At 38.3% G+C, this 21,203-nt stretch overlaps 1 protein-coding gene across 1 annotated transcript in view; it reads right to left on the bottom strand.

Moving 5' to 3' along the window:
• Window positions 1-5,147: 5,147 nt before the first annotated feature.
• The window catches only part of map1a.L (microtubule associated protein 1A L homeolog), an 85,376-nt gene continuing 69,320 nt past the window's right edge, over window positions 5,148-21,203 (bottom strand). Inside the window, exons 5-7 of the mRNA XM_018253149.2 lie at window positions 13,125-20,979; window positions 10,789-11,021; window positions 5,148-9,932 (exon numbers count right to left, since the gene is read on the bottom strand). Of these exons, the coding sequence (XP_018108638.2) occupies window positions 9,777-9,932; window positions 10,789-11,021; window positions 13,125-20,979 (8,244 nt within the window). The 3' untranslated portion in view covers window positions 5,148-9,776. The remainder of the gene's footprint in view (window positions 9,933-10,788; window positions 11,022-13,124; window positions 20,980-21,203) is intronic.

Raw genomic sequence — 21,203 nt, 5'->3', positions numbered from 1 at the left:
TACGACAGGCTGCAAGCGACTAGAGCATGATCTAGCAATTCATTCGCCCTCCCACCTCAATTCCTACTTATCTCAGCTTAGAAAGAGGGAGAGAGAAAAAGAAATGTCATCCTCTGCCAAAGGAGGGGTGGGCTCATTAGAATTTTGATCATGACGCTGGCTCTGAACAACCCTTATTTATTAAGGTGTTGATTTGTTTTGAGCAGTGGAAGCCACACCACACAGTCGGCTGTTTGTGTAACGGAGCCCAAGCTCAGAGCCAGGGAATACAGACTCTGCTTTCAACAGAGTCTTTATTTTGAGGAAAACAGGAGGTTGGGTGGGGGGTTTGGAGTGAGGAGCAACCAAAACAAAGATTTTACCATAGGTCTTCAAAATGGAATTTATTTTACCTCTAAAAAACATTGTGCTATTATGGAAAGGCCTGACATGGACACGCAAAACTGGATATCTTTCAGATTATGTGCATAGGGTCTCAGAATGAGAAGAGATACAGTATTTGTTTACAATTTATGGAAGATCTGTGTTGGGATTATCTATCCCATACTTTCTGAATGGTCTCTCCCACATACAGGAGACCAAATCGGCACCAGAGTAAATAATACACACAATATTCTGTGTTACAAGAGTAATGACCCCGTATGGGTAAATTCACACTTGAACATCCCATTTTTAGGGGGACCCGAAAATGTGTACCTAATATGCTTTGGTATGGATGCAGCAGCCTTAACCAATCCCATATCGTATATGATTTCCCATATGACACAACAGGAAAAGCTTGAAACTCACACATCTGCGATTATGGGATTGTGAGATTTGTACTTTATGATAATTATTTCCAATTTTCTGATTCTATCTTTAACTAAGGGTACAGAGATGGCATTGTCGCCTCTTATGTGAATGCCTAATATGTGTAGGTTTCAAGCACAAATTCTGCTCTTCCTCAGGGACAAACTAGGAGGAGCAGAGTTTGTGCTGAAACATTGGAACTTCTGTAAATAAAATACTTTTTTATTTGATTAACTCCTGTAAGTATGGTAATATTTTCCTTGTTATACTTCTTTTTACCTGCACCTGTGCAGGACAATTAGCCTTCAGTTAAGAGTAGTGCTCCTCTTTGTTTCTGTGTGTGTGCGTGCGTGCGTGCGTGCGTGCGTGCGTGCGTGTGTGTGTGTATATATATATAGATGAGGAAGCACACAAGGATTTTTAAATAAGTTAAAACATCATATTCTTTATTAGAACCATATTAAAAACAGGTTGACGTTTCGGTCTGTACCTAAGACCTTTCTCAAGACCATAAGCTGCTAATTAAAAGTTACATATATAAATAGCTAAAAAACACCTTCACTCGACCAACCCCAAGCTACATCAGTGATCATGTGATAGATACCAAAGCCGCACTTAAGAGGGAACATGTATAGTTCAACTTTAAATCACGTCCATAGCACTAAAGCAATAGGAGGAATAATTTCCACTAAGGGCAACTATAGAAAATCCTAAAGAGATAGATACTGAAGCGGCACACTTACACACCCAATAATTAGCGTTGGTTTAAAAAACAGAGAAAAGAACAATGTCCTGATGGTGCAATAGTATTTAATTTTTTGATCCAAAATACTTCTCTCTGTAGAAGCATCTTAGAATCTATCTCCACCTCTAGGTGGTGGGGGAACATGATCAATGGCAATATATTTGAACATTAGTATCCTATGTCCCATCTGTAAGAAAAGATTGGCCACTGGTTTAGTAGTATGTCCATAATGGAATGCAGTGCTAATAGCTGCGCGATGTCCATCCATACGCAAACGTAAAGTCTGATCTGTCTTCCCCACATAAGACAGCCCACAGGGGCATGTTATTAGGTAAATGACACGCTTGGTTACACAGGTAATATGGTGTTTGATGAGAAGCCGCTTGCCAGTTTGTGGATGCAGAAAACTACTGCCAGGTGACATGAATCTACAAGAAGTGCAATTTGGTCAGCTATAGCACCCAGGTTTGTCATTCCGTAGCCAGGTGCCATGTTTTTTCTGGTAACAATTAACAGGGTCACTTTTTACAAGGAAAAGGATATGTCACACCTCTTCTGGCTTCTAGTAAGTAAATGATACCACAATAGAAGGAAGGATCTGGTATGTGGCCAGAGAGATTGGCAGTGCAACAATGATGCAGCGACAAAGCTGAATCTGCAACCAAAGTCTCTAAAACTTTCATAGAAACTGGGTGGGAAATAAAATTGGATCATCATATGTTGACCTCAAAATATTTCTAAATATTGGGGCTAATTCACTAGTCAGGTCAGATTCACGTGCAGCAATAAATATGATTCATGTTCAATAGGACAAAAGCTGTCACATTGAACAATACTGTGGAATCCTTTGTGATTTAGATATTGCCAGCAAATCCACCCAGATTAGATGCATTGATTTCTATGAGACTCAGATCACAGCCCAACTGCATGTTATAACATCTCTGAAATCAATAGGTCTGTTTTTTGTAGTTGGACTCACTGAAACTGCTAAGACCAAATTGCATGGGTCTTCAGTATGCATGAAGCATGAACCATCTTTACTGAGTCCTACACAATTATAGCTCACAACCTTACAATTGGATATATGTGGCATGGCGTCTCAGCAGTTAGCTCTCTTGCAGCTCTGTGTCCTAATATGCACTATCCTCAAGAGGTTGCCCATGTCTGTGTGGGTTTCCTTTCATTTTCCTAAATGTATATAACTAGTTTAACTAATTATATTTTTTCAATTGATTATAACATGAAAGGATCCATAGAATATAGGCTCCACTGAGGCAAGCGATGACTGTAATGTGTTGGAGATGCATATAAATAATGGTTGTAGGTTCTACTGGTTTGCTGGAGAACATATTGCTCACAATATTCATTTAATGACTCTCAATATACTATGCTGTATAATGAAGTACTATCCCATGGCCTAGAACTTCAGACCAGCCTTTTCTTGTAGTAGATCACAATGCATGGTATTTTGGGAGGGGGGAGTGGAGAATAATTGAGTGATAGGGCTGTACTAGATATAGCTTTTCAATGGACTCACATATTAAAAGTATGCTTTACTGGCTAATCTTTTATTGCTCCCATAGAAAAAGAAACTCAAGTACGTCTCTCCCATTTCTTCTTCTCTCCTGCCTTTTGGAGGCCTGTAATGATGATTTATTTTGACTTACTCCCACTCTCAAGTGAACATTCGGAGAATCTAATAATGCCAAGTTGTGTGACAAAAGGAGAATTGAGGCTGGCAGACTGGAATGTGCACACTGTGCAGGTCATGCCCGAAGCTTTTTCAGAGACTGGAAACATCTTGAAGAATGGGGCAGCTATTGTTATCATTACACATTGCAGCAATTCACAAGCTTTAAACAAGCCAGCGCAAAACTTCTCATACCAAACCCTAGTGCAGCAGGGATGTCAGAAAACAGTTTATATTCGGATACATGGGAATGCTGTAAATTCTGAAATGTTAAAGGTGTACACAAGTTATTTGTACCATGAAACTCCCACATTGTTTTCAGATTGGTTGGGGAACTAGGAGCCATTTACTTTTCCCCAGACCATAAGTGTCACAGCACTTTCGGGGCACTTTTTAAGGATAGAGAGAGTCAGAAAGGGGAGACGACCAGGGTAAGACTGGGCCTGACGGATACCAGGAAAAAACCCGGTGGGTCCCGTCCTTTATGGGCCACACTTGCCCAGACCCGCTCAAAGGAGGTATTAAGCGTTTGTCACTGTGTGATGGGGGGATATGGATGTCGCCCTCCAATGGGCCCAGAAGATCAAAGTCTTGAGATGCCCGTGTGCCTCCACCTGCCTGCCCATCACCAACCAATACAGTGCAGATAAATACAGTGTAAAAGCATTGTAAAAAGTGCAAAAAATTTCCAGCTGTGGCTACTTTTTTTTCCACTTTGCCCATTGCCTTCTATGAGCCCTATTGTGTTTTAGTGGCAGTGCTGGATTAAGAAGCTGAGCTCTTCCAATGATTGCTTCAAGAGGGAAACCATCTAATTTGACTCATAACTGCCGACACAGATTCTCCCTGATCCACAGACTTAATCTCAATTCAATTAAAATAATACCTTTATATCCTGCTAATCAAAGAAGGAATCTAAGGGATGCATCATTAACGGAGAAGGATTAGAGTAGATATGTTGCTCTTATGAATGGGGCTGACCTTTTTTTACTACTTTAAGTAAATCACCAAGCAATGCAATTCAGTGTTTTTAATCTTACTTTTTTTAATCTTATCTGTCCTGCAAAATGGATCAAACAGGAGAAACATCTGCCTGCTATTTTTCATTAATACTAATTTTGCTCCTCCAGTGAGTAAGCCACCGCGGCCATTACAAGTATAATGTGACAGGCTGCACCACAAACTTCCATCACTTATATTCTATCTGCAACACTGGGTAGTAAGAACAGAAAATATATTTTTATACATTAACAGTAACTGCTTTTGACAGTTTCTTAGGGGAAAACAATGTTCGTATAGAAGCTGATTCCCCAGAACTCAGCACTTCTTGCTCCATATCCAACTATTTATAAAACCCAGCAGGATATTATTCTCTGAGAGTGTCTACTTCTTTATGGGAAACACCAGTTTTACCACTAACTCATTGAAAACATTGAATTATTATTATAAAAATGTATCAATTAAGCTATGAAAAAAATACATATTAATACAAGTATGAAATCCATTATCCAGGAACCAGTTATCCAGAAAGCTCCAAATTATGGAAAGGCCATCTCCCACAGACTCCATTTTATCCAAATAATTAAATTATTAATTTTAAAAATGATTTCTTTGTTCTCTATAATAAGAAAACAGTAGCTTCTCCTTGATCCCAACCAAGATATCATTAATCTTTATTGGAAGCAAAACCAGCCTATTGGGTTTATTGAATGTTTACATGACTTTCTAGTAGACTTAAGGTAAGAAGATCCAAATTACAGAAAGATCTGTTATACCTGGAAAACCCCACGTCCCGAGCATTCTGGATAACAGATCCCATACCAGTATATATATATATATATATATATATATATATATATATATATATATATATATATATATATATTTGTATTCTTCTTAAGAGAAACAAAACCCGTTGATCAATTTGGTATATTAATGTCATTTTATTGTAAGTGTTTCAGGCGGATTCCATTTACAGTAATTCAGAAGTACAGAATATTGCACACAAAGAAAGGGGATCATTTAAAGGAGCAGAAAAAAGAAAGGAACAGACGACAAAGGTTGTTATTAAAGCTGCAGAACAGAATCAGAAAAACCAAGGGTGCCCAACCCCGCAGAACTACAAATCCCAACATGCCCCTGGGAGGTATAGTTGAACTGGGTTGTTCATCTGAGGGACAGAATGAGAAAGTAAGGGTTCTGTTTATACAACATCCAGTATAGAAATAAGCCATCAGGAGTACAGTTTGCAAACTTTCAATACAATTAAGACATTTTCACTTTCTTATATTTTTTTTTTGTAAAATAAGTATTTTTTTTTGTTAGTTTCTTCTAAGTATTACATACATGAGTATAACTCATTTTAGTCCACATGCAGAAACAAGCAACAGCTGATTTTTTTTAAAATGTTTCCTATAGTTCTCTATCACCTAAATGCTATGTTCTATGGTAGCCATGTGTGTACTGATAATCTGTGTTGTGTTTTGTGATATGCCCAGGGAGTTGCTCAAGCCTGCCAGTAATTGTAGGCTTGGAAACTGACAAAGATCACATTATCGTGCTGCAAATTCTACAGTGTCTGTATTCTCCCGGGTACTGCAAGGCAGAGGCAAGAAGTACCAGCCTAACAGAGTGTCCATTTAGCTCTACAAAAGGCCTAGAACAAAGCAGAAGGCAGAAATCAGAAACTATTTGGTCAATTCTTTTATGGTTTGTATTATTTTGTGTCAAACGGCATAGATTTTGCTAGGAAGCTGGTTTGAAATAAGAAAGTAATGCACAGACGTTAATATAGAGAGTGTCAGTGTAAGTGTGAATACATTCTTCTGCAGAACTTTGTCACCTTACTTAGTATTTCCATTCAGCTGTGTCATGTTCAAGTCAGGATTTTGGTCAGAATGACCGTGGTCATTGAGTTTTTTATGTTGTTGTTGTTGCTTTCGTTTCACCGTTCAAGTTTAAAGAGTAATAAAAACATTCATAGCTGATTCATTTTAGTGCATTAGCTATTCCTGTGCCTAGCCACTCATTATGGCCACGAACACAGGACATGGATGTGCACTTGCAGGCTCCAGCTGGGCCCTTATCTTTAGGGTGCACTTACTATGCAGGCACATAAATATATATTTATATATATAACTGGCTTTGGGCCACAAGCATTGCAGCAACTAGGCGGGGCCTAAAAATCGAACATGGAGGAAAACCACACAAATAGCAATTCATTAGATCATAACTGACACGGACGGGCCACTTGTGCATCGTTGCTTTCAAGTTAACTGCATCAACATAAATTCCAGCACATTAACACACGGCACTCTTAAAATATAATGTGCAATTCTCTTAAATGTATCACTTAACATTTGGGAGGCTTTTGGGGGAGGGATAAAAAGTAAGTGTGCAACACATAGACAATCACTTGTTAACTCAAAACCACAACGTAGAACATGAAGCAATCATCTACAAACACTCAACGGCCATATACTGAATTACAGCTTTTGTTCGTGCCCTTTTGGGTTTTTATTTCATTATTCTTTTTTTTATTTTCATTTTATTCATTCTCCATATAACACCCTTTTGCATTTGGTATTGTAGAAAAAGGGACACTTAGTATATGGTGGACAGCATTGTAAATTTGGGTCAGGACACCCAATAGAAACATTTTCTAGGCACTTCTTGTTGAGTATTTAGGATTGGGCAGTGCCTAAGCAAAGCTTGTTTTGCTGCCGAAACTTATTTTTACCTATTTGTTCAGCTGGGGCCGAGTTATTATTATTAATCAAAGGTCTGAATTGGGTAAAATGAAGTTTAAAAAATGCACTAGTTTTAAGTGTAACCTTGATTAATAATATATCAGCCCTGTTATGTCACTTTTGCTCCTTGAAAACATATTGTAGCTTTGAAACAGGAACTGAAGCACTTTAAAGGATTTGAAGAATAATTGTATTTCTGTGTGCAAAATTGCAAGGGTCTTTCACAAATTTTCAGATACCCTAGTGCAAAACTGGAAGATGATCAACCCCTACGTATTTCCTTGCAGGTAGATCTGTGCTCTGAAAACCTTATACAGGTTCTGATTCATCACAGACAAAATGCCATTATTTTCCACTTTCTCTCGTATGTCAGGCAGTGTTAGGGCTCCAAACACCATGTCGAAAATTAATTTTCTACCAAACCTACAGGTAGTGAAAGGGTCTGTGCTGCATTTCAGCACCCGGTATGCTAAGTGGTACCTTAAACCTGCTCATTTTCACGATTAGTACAGCAACGGTTAATTCATTTGTTAACTCTATAACACATAATTATGATAGAAAATGAAAAGGAACTACGATATATATATATATATATATATATATATATATATATATATATATATAAAACACTGCTTATTGTAAGGCCTCTGAAAGTAGCTAAGCCTCTCAACAATAAATAAATATATAAATTAGATAGCAAAATACACAAGTGAACAAGTGATAAATAAACATCTTGCTCTGCCATCAAGCAGATTTTTTAAGTGTGTAAGGATGTTCCTTACAGCATTAAAGAATAACTATGTTAAAAAAAAAAATAAAGTTGGTTATGTTTGTGTGTAGCAGCTTTAATTGTCAGGTAAACAAACAAATCTCTGGCGTAACTCGTATAACATTAGCCTACATTATTCTACGTGAGACTTATCCAGCCTTGGCACAATCTCTGGTGTTTGATATTGGAAAAACCAAAGCTGGAGGGTGCAGGTTGGACCTCCTTGGCCTACAGTAACATACACTACAACATACACTGTATTCTGCTTCCCAGTTTTCAGATTGTTGCGGCGGATTTGTCATTAATATTAATATGGTCCATTTGGTGACCAGGGTTTCAACACAAACAAAACCAATAAAAACAGAGGCAAAAATGGAGTATAAGAGACTTCGGGGCAGGGTAAGGTGTTGCTTTATCAATACTGGTGTTGCCATGCTCCATGAGCGCACAATACAGTGGTAGGACCTGCTGCTGAATATTACTGCTCAACAGACTGATCTCTAAGGTTCTTCTAGTTGCTGGGACTAAATCAACCGTCATCTTAACATGTTCATCTACTTTCCCTCTTAGAACAATGCCAGGTCTTTGACTTACACTGTAGTGTAGATGGTTTTCCATGGGTTGTACGCATGGTTTAATCTTTAGTTAGACAGTTGCTCTGTTAACTTTTGCCATTGTAAATGGGTTTCTTACAATTTTAATGTGATTCCTGATATTATCAAATGTATGATATGATACAAGTACTATTTGGAATTTGGGGTCAATGAAGTAAAGGACTTATTTGTGCATAGCCAAGGTGTGTTTTGTTAAAGACATCAACTAGCCATTATTGTGTATTGATTGTATATGGTTGTGGTTGTCCATATGTTCTTAGTTCATAGTTTCCACCCATGTCTATAACCAAGCTACTGGAATGTGTCACATCACATAACCAAATCAGTCAAGGTAAACACACCTAGTGGTTAATGATATTAAGGGAATAATGCTATGTCTCTGTACCCAGTGGATGGGTATCTATGTTAGTGTCACTGGTCTGCTAGAGAGAAATGTGTGCCTATTCAGGTTGCCTGGTCCCAAAAGATCTAAATGCAGTTCCCCAAGTTGCCTGCACCCTGCTTCAGAGAAACGTGACTCTGTTTCACTACTCTGACTGGACACCTAATGCACGACAGACATGCAGAAGTTGGGGAGGGGGCGTAGGGAAAGCTGAAAGCACACACATGGTACGTTCTTCTTAAAATCCTATAATAGGAATCCATAGATGTCTCATCAAAGCTCCACAAAAAAAAGTTTCTCTCTAAGCAGACATGTCCTTCTGTTTCACACGCCCATTTGGTTTGTTGCAGAAAAAGAAGGTTGCGTTTTTAAAAATCTTTTTAATCTCACCTGTATTGGTATTTTGCTATCACGCTACAGACATTCAGTGTATTTTAAGCTTTTTTTTCGGCGGCCTGTGATCTACAAGTTCAAGTTTACATTAGCAGGTTAAAAATGTAAGCTATATATTTACAGCACCAGTATTCTACCTGGTGATCTATATCAACGCACACTAACCATGAGAGAAAACATGGTACCCATATTCCTATCTAAGTATTGTATCTGGCTGGGAGGAGACCCGGCTATATGCATCCTACTATTTTGTAGTTGATCAACAATAAACAAATATTTTACATTAAACCTATGCCACAGTAAAGTGTTATTTTCCTGCAGAGTAGCGCAGGGCATAAGACACTGAAAATGTAGATGTGCCGTCTTTAAATATCAACTGCTACACAAAAAAAAAAAACCTTTAAAACAATGCAAAATGAATAGTGTAAGTTTAACATAATTCAGATGCTTTCCAGCATAAGCACATGTAAAGTAAGGACGCCTCTCTTCTCCAAACTGCCAACATGGATGTGAGTGGAACAAGAACAACACAGAGAGAAAGCAGGCCGAATGCTTACAGTCCAGTTCTAGAGGGGGCCTGAGTGGCCCATGTACACAAACCTAAATGGGATGGACTTCTAGTGACATGATTGGCAGCTAGCAAGCTCAGAACTCAATCTTGCATGCTGGGAAAGATTCATCTTGCATCACTACAGTGCTACTGCTTGCCAGGACCATGATATTAAGCTCTTGCTGTTTCTCATGAGTTTGTTGGTACCATTCTCGGGTCACCTCTGTATCATGCGTTGGTATCAGAGTCACCTGAATAAGAAACACAGAGTGCTGCAGTGAAGAGCAGAATGATCTATTTCAGCGGCTACACACAGATGTATTTTTCAGGTGAGGGTAGCTGAAAATATCCCCCATGCAATATAGTGGTAGGGGGGCAATAGTGCAAGAATATTGTTAAAATAACCTGTGTTAGACTTTATTCCTATTGCCGGCAATGAAAGGAGGTCATTTTCATTAATGTGACATATCAATGGGGGAAAAAAAATGGAAATAGTTCCAGAATATTTTGGCATGTGCCATGGACCTTAAAGGAGAAGGAAAGGTTAAAACCAAGTAAGCCTTATCAGAAAGGTCCACCTAAATATACCAGTAAACCCTCAACGTAGTGCTGTTCTGAGTCCCCTGTCAAAAGAAACACTGCATTTCTTTACTTCTATTGTGTACACATGGGCTTCTGTATCAGACTTCTTGCCTTCAGCTTAAACCTCCTTGCCCCGGGCATGAGCATGCTCAGTTTGCTCCTCTCCCACCCCCCCCCTCCCCTACTGAGCTCAGAGCTATAAGTGAGCAGGGAGAGACTCAGGCAGGAAGTGATGTCACACCAAGCTAATACTGCAGCTACTATCCTAAACAAACAGAGCACTTCTAGAGCTTTTTAATCAGGTATGGTAAAACATTCTACAGAATAAATATAGCATTCTAGCTTGCACTATTGCAGCTAATCTATTGCCAATAAAATGCTCCATAGCTTTCCTTCTCCTTTAACTAACCATGTGTTAGAAAAGAATAACTCCCAGCATGCCCTTACCTGCCCCATATATGAAACTCTTGCTGTACATGCGCTAAATAAATGCATAACATACTGTACAGAAAATGCAACACTTACCTGAAGGTTCTCTCCCCACTGGGACTTTCCTTCCAGAAGTGCATCCAACACAGCTCGATTGGGCTCTCCGTTACCTGGATCATTACCGCTTACAACATAATACGCAGAACGGACTCTCTTAAAGAATTCCAAATCCGTGTTCTTCTCATTGCAGTGGTTAGGGATATATGCCAAGTCAACATAGACTGGTGGCCCAGGTGGAACTGTGGAACTTGCTTTGGAGCCACTTTGACCTGAAAAGTTAGACGTTTACTGAACATGGCAAAAAGCATAAAAGTATAGGAAAAGTATATTATTTACTTATTATAGTATTTTTACCATACTCTTTAATATTGTACTGTTGTGATCGCAATATTGTATGAATGTATTGCCATTAATATTATTCTCAATCTAGATAAGATTTTCATGTGTACCATGTATCAGTGCCAGTAAACATCTAGTTTAGTTATCCAAAACCAGTAGCTCGGGAGCAATATGTTGCTCACCCACCCCTTGTAAATTGTTCCCAGTGACCTCAAAGCAGGTGCTTATTTTTGAACTCTTGCCGGCGATTTCCCCTGCAGACAAACCAGGTGCACTGCCAAACAGAGCCTCATGTAGGCTGCCAGTCCACATAGGGACTACCAGATAATCAATCAAAGCCCTTATTTGCATCCCCAGTGACTTTCCTTTTCATGCTCGTGTTGCTCCCCAACTATTTTTACAAATGAATGTGGCTCACAAGTAAATAAGGTTGGGGTTTATATACACATACATTTATATATATATGCAATTATTTATATATGTATACCAGAGGCTATTTTTTTACGTCTGGTCTGAGCAATACAAAAACTACTTGCTGAAGGTATGGGACACACACACACACTCTGCCTCTTCAGACTAGGAGGCTTATGTAACAAATTTTGAGTTTGTGAATTTTAGAGCTTTTTCAAAAATTTTAATAAATTTGAAAACATAAACTCAAATGTTCACTTGAGAAAACGCAAGTATAAAAAAAATGTGAAAAAAACCTCAATGCAGTAAAGTCATAGGGGCAGATTCCCTAAAGGGTGAATTCACAATTCCCTAGCGTTACCGCCCACAGGGACCGATTTCCTAACGGGCACAGGTGCCACTTCGCTAGCGAAGGAGATAGACGCTAGTGTTGCTTCGCACTCTAACGCCAGGTGAATTTTCACTCTGGCGTATGGACGTAACTCCGCTAATTCACTAAGAGGCGGATTTTACTGAACCTTACCTCATTTGCCAGACTTGCCTTCGCCAGCTCAGACCAGACGAAGTTCAATGGAGTGCATAGGACTTCTTCAATTTTTAGTGCAAAATTTTTTTAGTGCAAAAGTCCCAAAAAATTCTGGCGTCTTTTCCTTTTTTTCAGAGTGATAGCCTGCAAAGGTCTATAAATTTTTATCTGCACTCCAATCAAGCAATCCCAGGGGTGCACGGCCAATTCTCAATCATATAATCAAAGTTTGGAATAAAGCATTCCTGGGCCAGCACTTCCCTTAGTGTTGGCCCAGGAATGCTATATTCCAAACTTTGAATATAGATATATATATATATATCCACGAACATCAAGGAACTGGCACACCCATGTACAAATAATTCACTTATTATTGTACCATAATTTATTATTATACCATAATCCAACGTTTTGGTCCTCGTTGGGACCTTTTTCAATGTTGAGCCTTGAAAAAGGTCCCAACAAGGACCGAAACGTTGGATTATGGTATAATAATAAAGAAGTGAATTATTTGTACATGGGTGTGCCGATTCGTTGATGTTCGTGGATATATATACATAATTTAACTGAGCAAACTTTGGCCTTGGAGTGCGGATACTCACTGGACTATATATATATATATATATATATATATATATATATATATATATATATATATATATATATATATATATCACTCGTCAGGAAATGTTAACAAACTTACACATTTATCAAAGCACACAGATGTTTAAATTCTTCCAAATGTGTTCATTTGCTATGTGCACTCAAACACAATTAGTTGCAATGGAGTGCTAGAGCTCAACACATCTCAGCAGCAACACTGAGCCCAACGCCCAACTGAAAAATTGCACATGGGGATTAAGTAATTATTAATAAATGGAGTCAATTTTTTTGTATGCCACAATTGCATGTGTGTGTCATAACTTGTGCTTGCACATGTGCATGATCCCACCACTCCTGGATTTTGCATTACAATTCAAGGATTGGCTTAGCTAAAATCTTACATCAATAGTTTCATCAATCCGTTAATGTATAAAACAGTTTATCATCCCTATAAATACAAATATTTGACAGAAGAAGTAGAATATGGATTTACCTGTAGCTGACTTGATGCCATTAACCATCTTGTTAGTATTACTGTTACTGCCTTTAGAGACCTCTTCTTTTTCTTCCCCTCTAGAAAAATGTGTCTGCATTGGACTCCTTGGTTTTTGCAGTTTATCTGTAGCTTCCTTATCTTTCCTTATAGTTGTAGTTTTTTGAGATTTATCTGTTGGGTCCCTGGATGTTTGTTTAGAGAGTGTTGAGGGATGTTTAAAGTCTGCTTTCCTAGCAGGAGACGTTGATTTGACTTTTGTTAATGGTTTTCTGACCCCTTTGTTTTTCTCTTTTAGATCTTTTTTGAGCACCTTGTCACCTTTGCTGAGGTTTAATTCATTAACTAACACTTCTGGATCTACCATGCAGACATCAGGGTGAGGTGGGTGAGGATGAGGATCCATCACTGGAGCAGGATGAGGATCATGACCTTGCCTTGTATTGCTGTGGTGTGAATTCCCCATTGCTTTATCCACAGGAAGAAAATCTGCATCTTCATCTGAATCCATTGCAGCATCAGCAGTTATGGAGGGACACTCTTCAGTTTCTGGTGGAACATCTGAATCAGATTGAGAGGTTCCTGAGTCACTAACAGATGTAGGCGGTGTTTCATCAACTGTTGTGCCTTGAACATGGCATGTATTTGCATTTGCATTTGCATGATGTGTCCTACCTTTAACTGAAGGATGGCCTTCATCTTGTGAGAGATCACTGTCATCTGATAAGTCAAGAGGACTTGGGTTGATGAATGAAGGAGAAAGTTCCCCTTTCCTGTGTAAATATTCAGATGATGACAACACACGCTCATATTCACTTGATGATCCTAGCCGGGGCTCAAACTCATGGGAGGCATCACCATGATCTTCTGTTCTCTCGGGGCTTTGTGCGCCTGGATAATAAGATTCAAATGTATGTACAGGGGACATAAGAGAAGAAGGTCGGTTTGGTTTCTCTGTATCCTCCTCAGAGCAAGGGGATGAATCTCTCTCAGAATCAGGTGAGGTTTTTTCTTCTTTTCTTACTGCTGCTGAAAAACTCTCACTTTCATTATATTGGATGTTTTGGAAAAACTCTGGGCTGGTGTTAACTTCTGTGGGACCATTTGCTGTGGACATCTCTTCTTGGTGACAGGGTGGCACAAGACTAGAATATGATGGCATTGTTGCTGAATTGGTTTCGTCATTGCATGTTTCATTATTCATACCAGACTTCATCATGCAAGTTGGTCTCTTACACTCTATTCTGCATGGTAATGTATTATCATCCATATCGTACGAACAAGCAGAATTATGATCTCCAGCTGGATCCTTTTCTTCTGCCAAACAGGGTTTGGTGGCATCAGCAGGAACAAGTGGGGATACATCCCACAGACTTCTGACAGTTGCTTCTGTATCTGTTGTGTAAGTGCTAGCCATATGTGAATACAAACCTTCAGCAATATCCTTTCGAACAGGTGTACTAGCCTCAGAAGATGATCCAGAAATGCTTTGAGATTCCGCTTTCTGAGCATCTAGCTCTGAATATTGTTCATAAGGAATTTTAGGTAATGGAGGTTTCTCATCAGTCAGACTTAATGGTGAGTGATCAGATGAACCCAAGTGTTTGTCCAGAGAGGAGTCCAGTTCACAAGCCCTTTCAGAAACCTGTAGGTATTCATCATGTTGCCCTGTTGCTAAATCAGATGTAATCATACAATCTGTTCCTAATTTTTTGATGCCAGTGAAGGGCAATGATTCAAAGCAATGCTCACTTAAAGCAGAAGATGGTAAATTGTAGGTTTCCTTTTCTGAATATGCTGCCTCAGATAAATATTCCCATTTTGGTGCTGGAAGCTCCATTTCTAATTCATTTGTTGCCTTGTTATATTTACCAGGAACGTCGCTTTCTAAAAATGCTTCTTCTGTATGTGACTGTGAAAAGCTTTGCGACTCTTGGTGATGTGTTTGAAATGGACGTTCATCTGTATCATCTGAAGAGTCCGTTTGTGCCCTTAATGGGCAATATGTATATTCCATATCACCGAACATTTTATTTTGTTCATTTTCATGGATATTACACCCTGTATTATCAACAGTGGATTGTTCTACAGATAATTCACCACTTGTTTGTGCAATGCTGCTTTGGTCATGAACATTTGAATTAAAATCTGGATAATCATGCTGTGATTTTGTTTGCTCTGAACGTAATGTGCAATCAGATACTTTGGATTTCTCTTTTTCTGTGATATTTTCATGTAATTCTTTTTCATCAAATGTCTCCATATCAGTAGATATTTCCTTCTCCGATTTTTCTTTTGCTCCTTTTTCTAATTCTGAGTCACTTGTAATTTCTTCCTGTATCTCCGTTTTCTCATAATAGGTATCTTTAGTTGTAAAACTTTTCCCTACTTCTAGGTCTTGATTGGCTGAACTGATGTTATCATCTTGATGTGATGCATGAAGGTAGGACATTGATTGCTCATGGAAATCATGCTCCACTGGGCAAGATTTTGATGATGGAACTTGGCTGTGGTGTGACGATGCCACACACTGACTTTCTGCCTCAGTTTTATGGGTTTCCAAAATAATTCCGCTCTGTGTACTTTGAATTTCTGCCAAATCACAAACATTTGTTTCAGCTGTAGCTTTTTCTTTATCTACAGAAACAGTTTTCTCCATTTCTGTGTATTCAAATGTGGTGATCCTACCCATATCTTTTGGAGATGCAGGCGAAGAAAGTTCCTTTTCCTTTAAGGACTGTAGCTGTGATTCCTCTTCTTTTGAATACATTTGATGATATAGTCCTTTATTAGTAGCCTGAACCTCCTCTGTATCTAAAACTGATACAGCCCTGTTTTCCTTTTCTAGATAGCTAGCGCTATATGGTTCCACCTCTTCTATAATGTGCCCAGTATGGCTAACTCCAGAAGCAATTTTTTCATATATATCAGCATATTGAAATGTTTTGTCATCTGGGTAAGGAGTAGCTTCTCTTTCTTCTACTGCACTCTTTTTTGAAGACCCATAAAAGTCAGTTTCTTGAGGGTATAGCTCACATGGGCTACATGATTCTTTGACACTAGTCTCTTCAGGGTAGCTCAGTGAAGTTGGAGAGGATTTTTTGTCTTGTTTTGGACACACGATTTCCGTTACATTATCCAGATGAGTCGATGAAATGAAGCCAGATAAGGAACTACTTTCAGTATAGGAAGTTTCAACGTATTCTCGTACTGTTTCCTTTGTAGGTGTTTCATAGGGCTCATGTACTATTTCTTTATCAATAGTAAAAACAACTTTGGGTTCTTCCTGTGGGGAAGAGGTGCACGTTTCTTCTTTTGTCAAAATTGGTACATCTGCTTCTAAAGAATTATCATATTTATCCAAAAATGTGGCTGTTTGCATTTCTGTCTGTATGTCAGCATTTTTATCACTGGTACTAATTTCACTAGTGAGGTCTGTTATGTCATGCATAGGTTTGTCATAAGAATATACATGTTCATCCGCTAACCTTTGTGTTTCTTCAGTGATTGATTTTTTAATTTGCTCTTCTTTAAACAATGCTTTTGAAAATGAGTTATCTAGACAGAAACCTTCATTAAATAAAGCAACAGTGCATGTCGGTGCATGTCGGTAGCTTGAACAAATTTCAGGGGGTGGCGAAGTGTCAACATAAGATTTCTTTTCTATTTCTTCTGAACCATAAACTATATCTGTGGGCGAAACTGTCTCTTGACATAATTTCTTGGATTTATTACTAAGAATGTTAGCAGACATGTCCATTGAATCTTTTGTCTGTTCAGTGTCTTTGTGAAAATGTGCGTATTCTGTTACAAGAATATTTTTAACTTCTGTTTCAGGAGTTGTCTGATCTGAGAAATCAGCTCTCAAGGCTGATTCTCCATCCCAGTCATGTGCTTCATCAAGAAAAGTACTCTCTCCATGTTCTGTATAACGTAGTTTATTGTCTTGATTCTTCTCTGTAAACCAAACTCTCTTTTCAGATGTAAGCTGCATCATATAAATGTTTTCTGCTTCAATTGACTGTTCTTTGATTCCTGAAGGTGTTAATGAATGACTATTATCGCCCATCCCTAGTGGTGATTTATGGTCAGTTAAAGAAAGAGATTCTGAATCATCTGGGCTAGAAGAGGACAGGGCCAAAAACTTGTCTTCCTTTTGGTGCATTTGTTCTTTTAAATCAAAATCCATAGTTTCTGCTGGATATACTTCAGGAAGGGGTTCTGTTGATATATCTTTCTGAATACCAGATTCTTTAGAAAGCATATTCTGAATGTGGTCCAGAGATTGCTTGTCTTCTAAATGTTTTTTATCTTGAGTGAAGCCTTCTTCTACAGGCTGCAAAGGATCCACATATCCTGGCGACAGGTCATCAAACGAGCATTTATTATCTTTTGTTTGCTTTATTAAATCCAGAGATTTTTCATTTTCTGAAAATTCATCTTTTGCTGGCATTATCTGACTTGTCTCATTTATGATGGGACTTTGTTCGATCAGAGACATTTGTAGAGATGTATCATCCTCTTTTCCTTGTTCTGTGAAAGACAAAGACTTTGTGTCTTCCAGTAAAATATCTTGGCTGGTGCTCTCTGGTGTGGTTTCATCTTTTTTAGGACTCTGCTCCATAAAAGAAGAAAATTGTGTCTTTTCACTAGGCAATTCTTTGGTAGACACTGACTGAAATATATCCATTTCTGTTTTTTTCTGTATCTTAATAGGTTCTGATGGGAAACTGTCACTAAGGTGTTCCTCTGGTGATTTTTCAAACTGTATATAAGTTCCAGCAGAGTAAGCTCTATCTTCTGACTTACCAAACGTTGCATTCTCAGAGAAAAGGTCATTTTGTTTTTGCAGTATATCAGCTTCTTCAGTTATAGCAATATCTTTGGTCATTATTGAGTCCTTTTCCAAATATTCTTCATTTAGATCACCCATTGATAAAGGGATTGTTGCTTGAAGGATAACTCCTGCATCAGAAATGGCATTTATTGACACAGCTGGATCTTCTTGTAGGATCGTTTTGCTAGAGTAATGGTCTGCACTTTCTGGAGATTTGTCATAATCAGATTTAGAGACAATTTTTACTTCTGTTTCATGTGATAGAATGTCAACAGCTTTAAATAGCTCTTCTTGTGTTGATTCATATCTGTCCTCCACAGGAGACTGGTGAAATGGAGTATGGCCTGTGCTAGTAGGACCTGACTGAGTAGGTGATGCCATTTTCACAGTACTGTCATCAGGGCTTAAACATCTCTCTTCACCTTCAACAATGCTGGAATCTACCTGTATAAATTGTATTGCTTCATCAGAAAGAAGTGTTGGAGTTTTGTTTATATCTGTGCTAAATGACATTATATTTCCATAGTCCTTTGAAACCAAGTCCATCTCTTCATTAATGAGGGGAATATTAGAATTAGGTGAAATGTTTTCTTCCTGTTCATTTAAGCATTCCACTTCTCCATCATCTTTAGATTTCAGCTCCTCCTCCCCCATTTCTTCCACATATTCTTCCATTTCTTCCACTTCTGCTTTTTCTATTACCTCAAGACTTTTTTCTCCTTCTTTTTCTTCTTCTGCCACTGTGCTACCAAAATATTCATCACAAGGTTCAATTATCTCCTCTTTCTGTTTTCTATCCAAGATTCCTTTCTCGTCCACTTCATTCTCCTTATCTTCCAGATCTTGAATGTCCAATGTTGGCATTGACTCTAATCTGTTTCTACCCAATTCAGGCTTTTCAAAAGCTTGGATAGTTTCAGACACTTTTTCTGTTACACCTTCTTCCTCATATTCAGTTATTTCTGTGGGTTCCTCCATTGCTGCACCTTCATCAACCATTTCCATTGTCTCATCTGCCTGATATGCCATTTCTTCTTCATGAGGTGATTCTCCCTCCATATCTGTCGTGGTTATACCCTCATCAGGGGACTCAAGTGGAGTCTTCTTATCTGATGTTATTTCATTTAATGATATCTCTTCTTTAAACTGACTTTGTACCACCAGTACATCCAAATGTCTTTGTTCAACAATCTCAGCTTCTGAAATATTTTTGTCTTCATCTCCATATTGTATTTGATCTAGTTTGTCCTCACACTTAAGATCTTCAAAATCTTTGGTTAGATCTTCAGGAGATGACATAGCTGACCTTTGTTCTGCCATATGAGTAAACTGTTGTTGTTTTTGTATTTGTTGCAGCTGGTTGTTTTTTTGTTCTGATGCCATTGTTTCTTTGTCTGATTTGCTCTTTATTTTCTCTGTTCTGATTTTGCTTGGGAGTTTTGCTTTGTGTAGTGTCTTTCTCACTTCTGGAGTAAATGGTCTTAAATCAGGCTTGAGCATCTTTTTAACATCTGGCTTAAGTTCTCTCTTCTTCTCCTCTTTCTTTGTGTCCTTTTTGTCCTCTTTTTTTAAGATATCTTTCTTTAAATCAGTTTTCTCCTTCTTAATCTCCCTTTTCTCTTTATCCTTTTTTTCCTCCAGTTTTGAAATTTTGTCCTTTGTGTATTTTTTCCCAGTTTTCTCTTTTAAAAGCTTTTTCTTTTCTGCTTTTACAGATTCACTTGTTTCGGTTTTTACTTTTTCAAACTTAACTTTTTCCATAGGCTTATCTGTAGACTCTTTAGAAGTTTTTTTCTCAAGCTTTGTCTCCTTGGCTGGTTCAGTTTTATTTTCCTTTGCAAGCTGTTCTGACATATCTTCCTTTTTGTTAAGTTTTCCTGTGCTTGGTCGTGGGGTGGATTTAAGGCTTTCCTTGCTATCTACCCTTTGTTTGATTTTTGTGTGCTTAGTAGCTGTTGGAATGCCAGCAGAAATGTCTTTTTGTGTTGCTACTGGGTATCTCAAGAAATCTAGATGCTTCAGCTTTTCTAGACCTTCTAAAATTTTGTTTTGTGGAGCATTTCCAGGAAACAAAACACGGACAATTTTTTCGGTGGGGCTTGCTGGTACCCAAACTACAAGGGCTGTAATGGATGTCAGATATGGAACTGAGATTTCACCTTCCTTTCCATTTGCCAATATAATACCAGTCTTTGCTTTGCTGTTACCAGCCCATTTTTGCATTAAAAATTGCATCTCCTTACTATCTTTTACAGGGTTCAGAATGTACATATCTAGTCTGCCAACTCCCATTTTATGGAACAGTGTTATAGGCTCAATAGTGTTGCTCACTACCCTGTACAAAGGTTCTGGTTTAATCCCAAGCTTATTTAGGTACTGCAATGTCAAACAAGCCTCTTCAATGCTTCTTTTAACCTTCATGCTAGATTCAGGCATTTTCAGTTTGTCAGGAACATTAAAAAACACAACTCCAAGTTCAGGAGAAATTAGATTCTTCATCCAGTCACTATAGGTAGTAGAACCCTGAGACTGTTCTTCATCTTGTTCTGCAATCTTTCTCTGAAGAAGCCCATTTATCCCAGGCAAATTATCTGCTCCAATGTGTGTTAGTAATATAGAGTCTATGCGATCCAAGTGCCTGACAAGTTTCCAAAAACAAGATTTTCTTTCAGAACCTCCATCCACTAAGATGTTAAATCCATTAACGGCAAAAAGTGCAGAATCTCCTCTTCCACCAGGAAATATATAACAACATGGCTTGGACAATTTTAAGAAGCCGCCAGAGTTCGGTGGTTCCAAAAGATCAAAAGGAGAAGGAACATCCACTGTTTCTGAAACATAGTCTGCAAACTCTGAAATACCATCCATCTCTGGCAAGGCAAGATCAGGATCGAGTTTTATATGAATGATATCTTGAAAACCTGAACTTCCTATATTGCACCAGTCTCCCTCTCCCAAGGACGACACTGTTAGAGAAGCCTTGATTTCTGGATCGGTGTTACTCAGTTGTTGGCAAACCTAGAGAAGAAGAGGTACAAGAACAACCTTGAGTTCTCTTAATATAGATTAAAAGTTAGAGGCCCAGTAAAACAAATGTAACTTACAGAACGTACACACACATACTATTCACTATTTAGTTTTTTTTATAGGCAACTAGCTGCTGTTGTACTTTATCTGGGGTTGTGCTGATTGTTGTAATTCTGCAGCTGCTGGAGTGGCAAAGGCTGTCAACAGGAAAATCT

Source organism: Xenopus laevis, chromosome 3L, assembly GCF_017654675.1.
Source record: "Xenopus laevis strain J_2021 chromosome 3L, Xenopus_laevis_v10.1, whole genome shotgun sequence".
NCBI classification, from domain to species: Eukaryota; Metazoa; Chordata; class Amphibia; order Anura; family Pipidae; genus Xenopus; species Xenopus laevis.
Note: the sequence above shows the minus strand (reverse complement) of the source record. Positions and strands in the feature narration are given on the sequence as shown.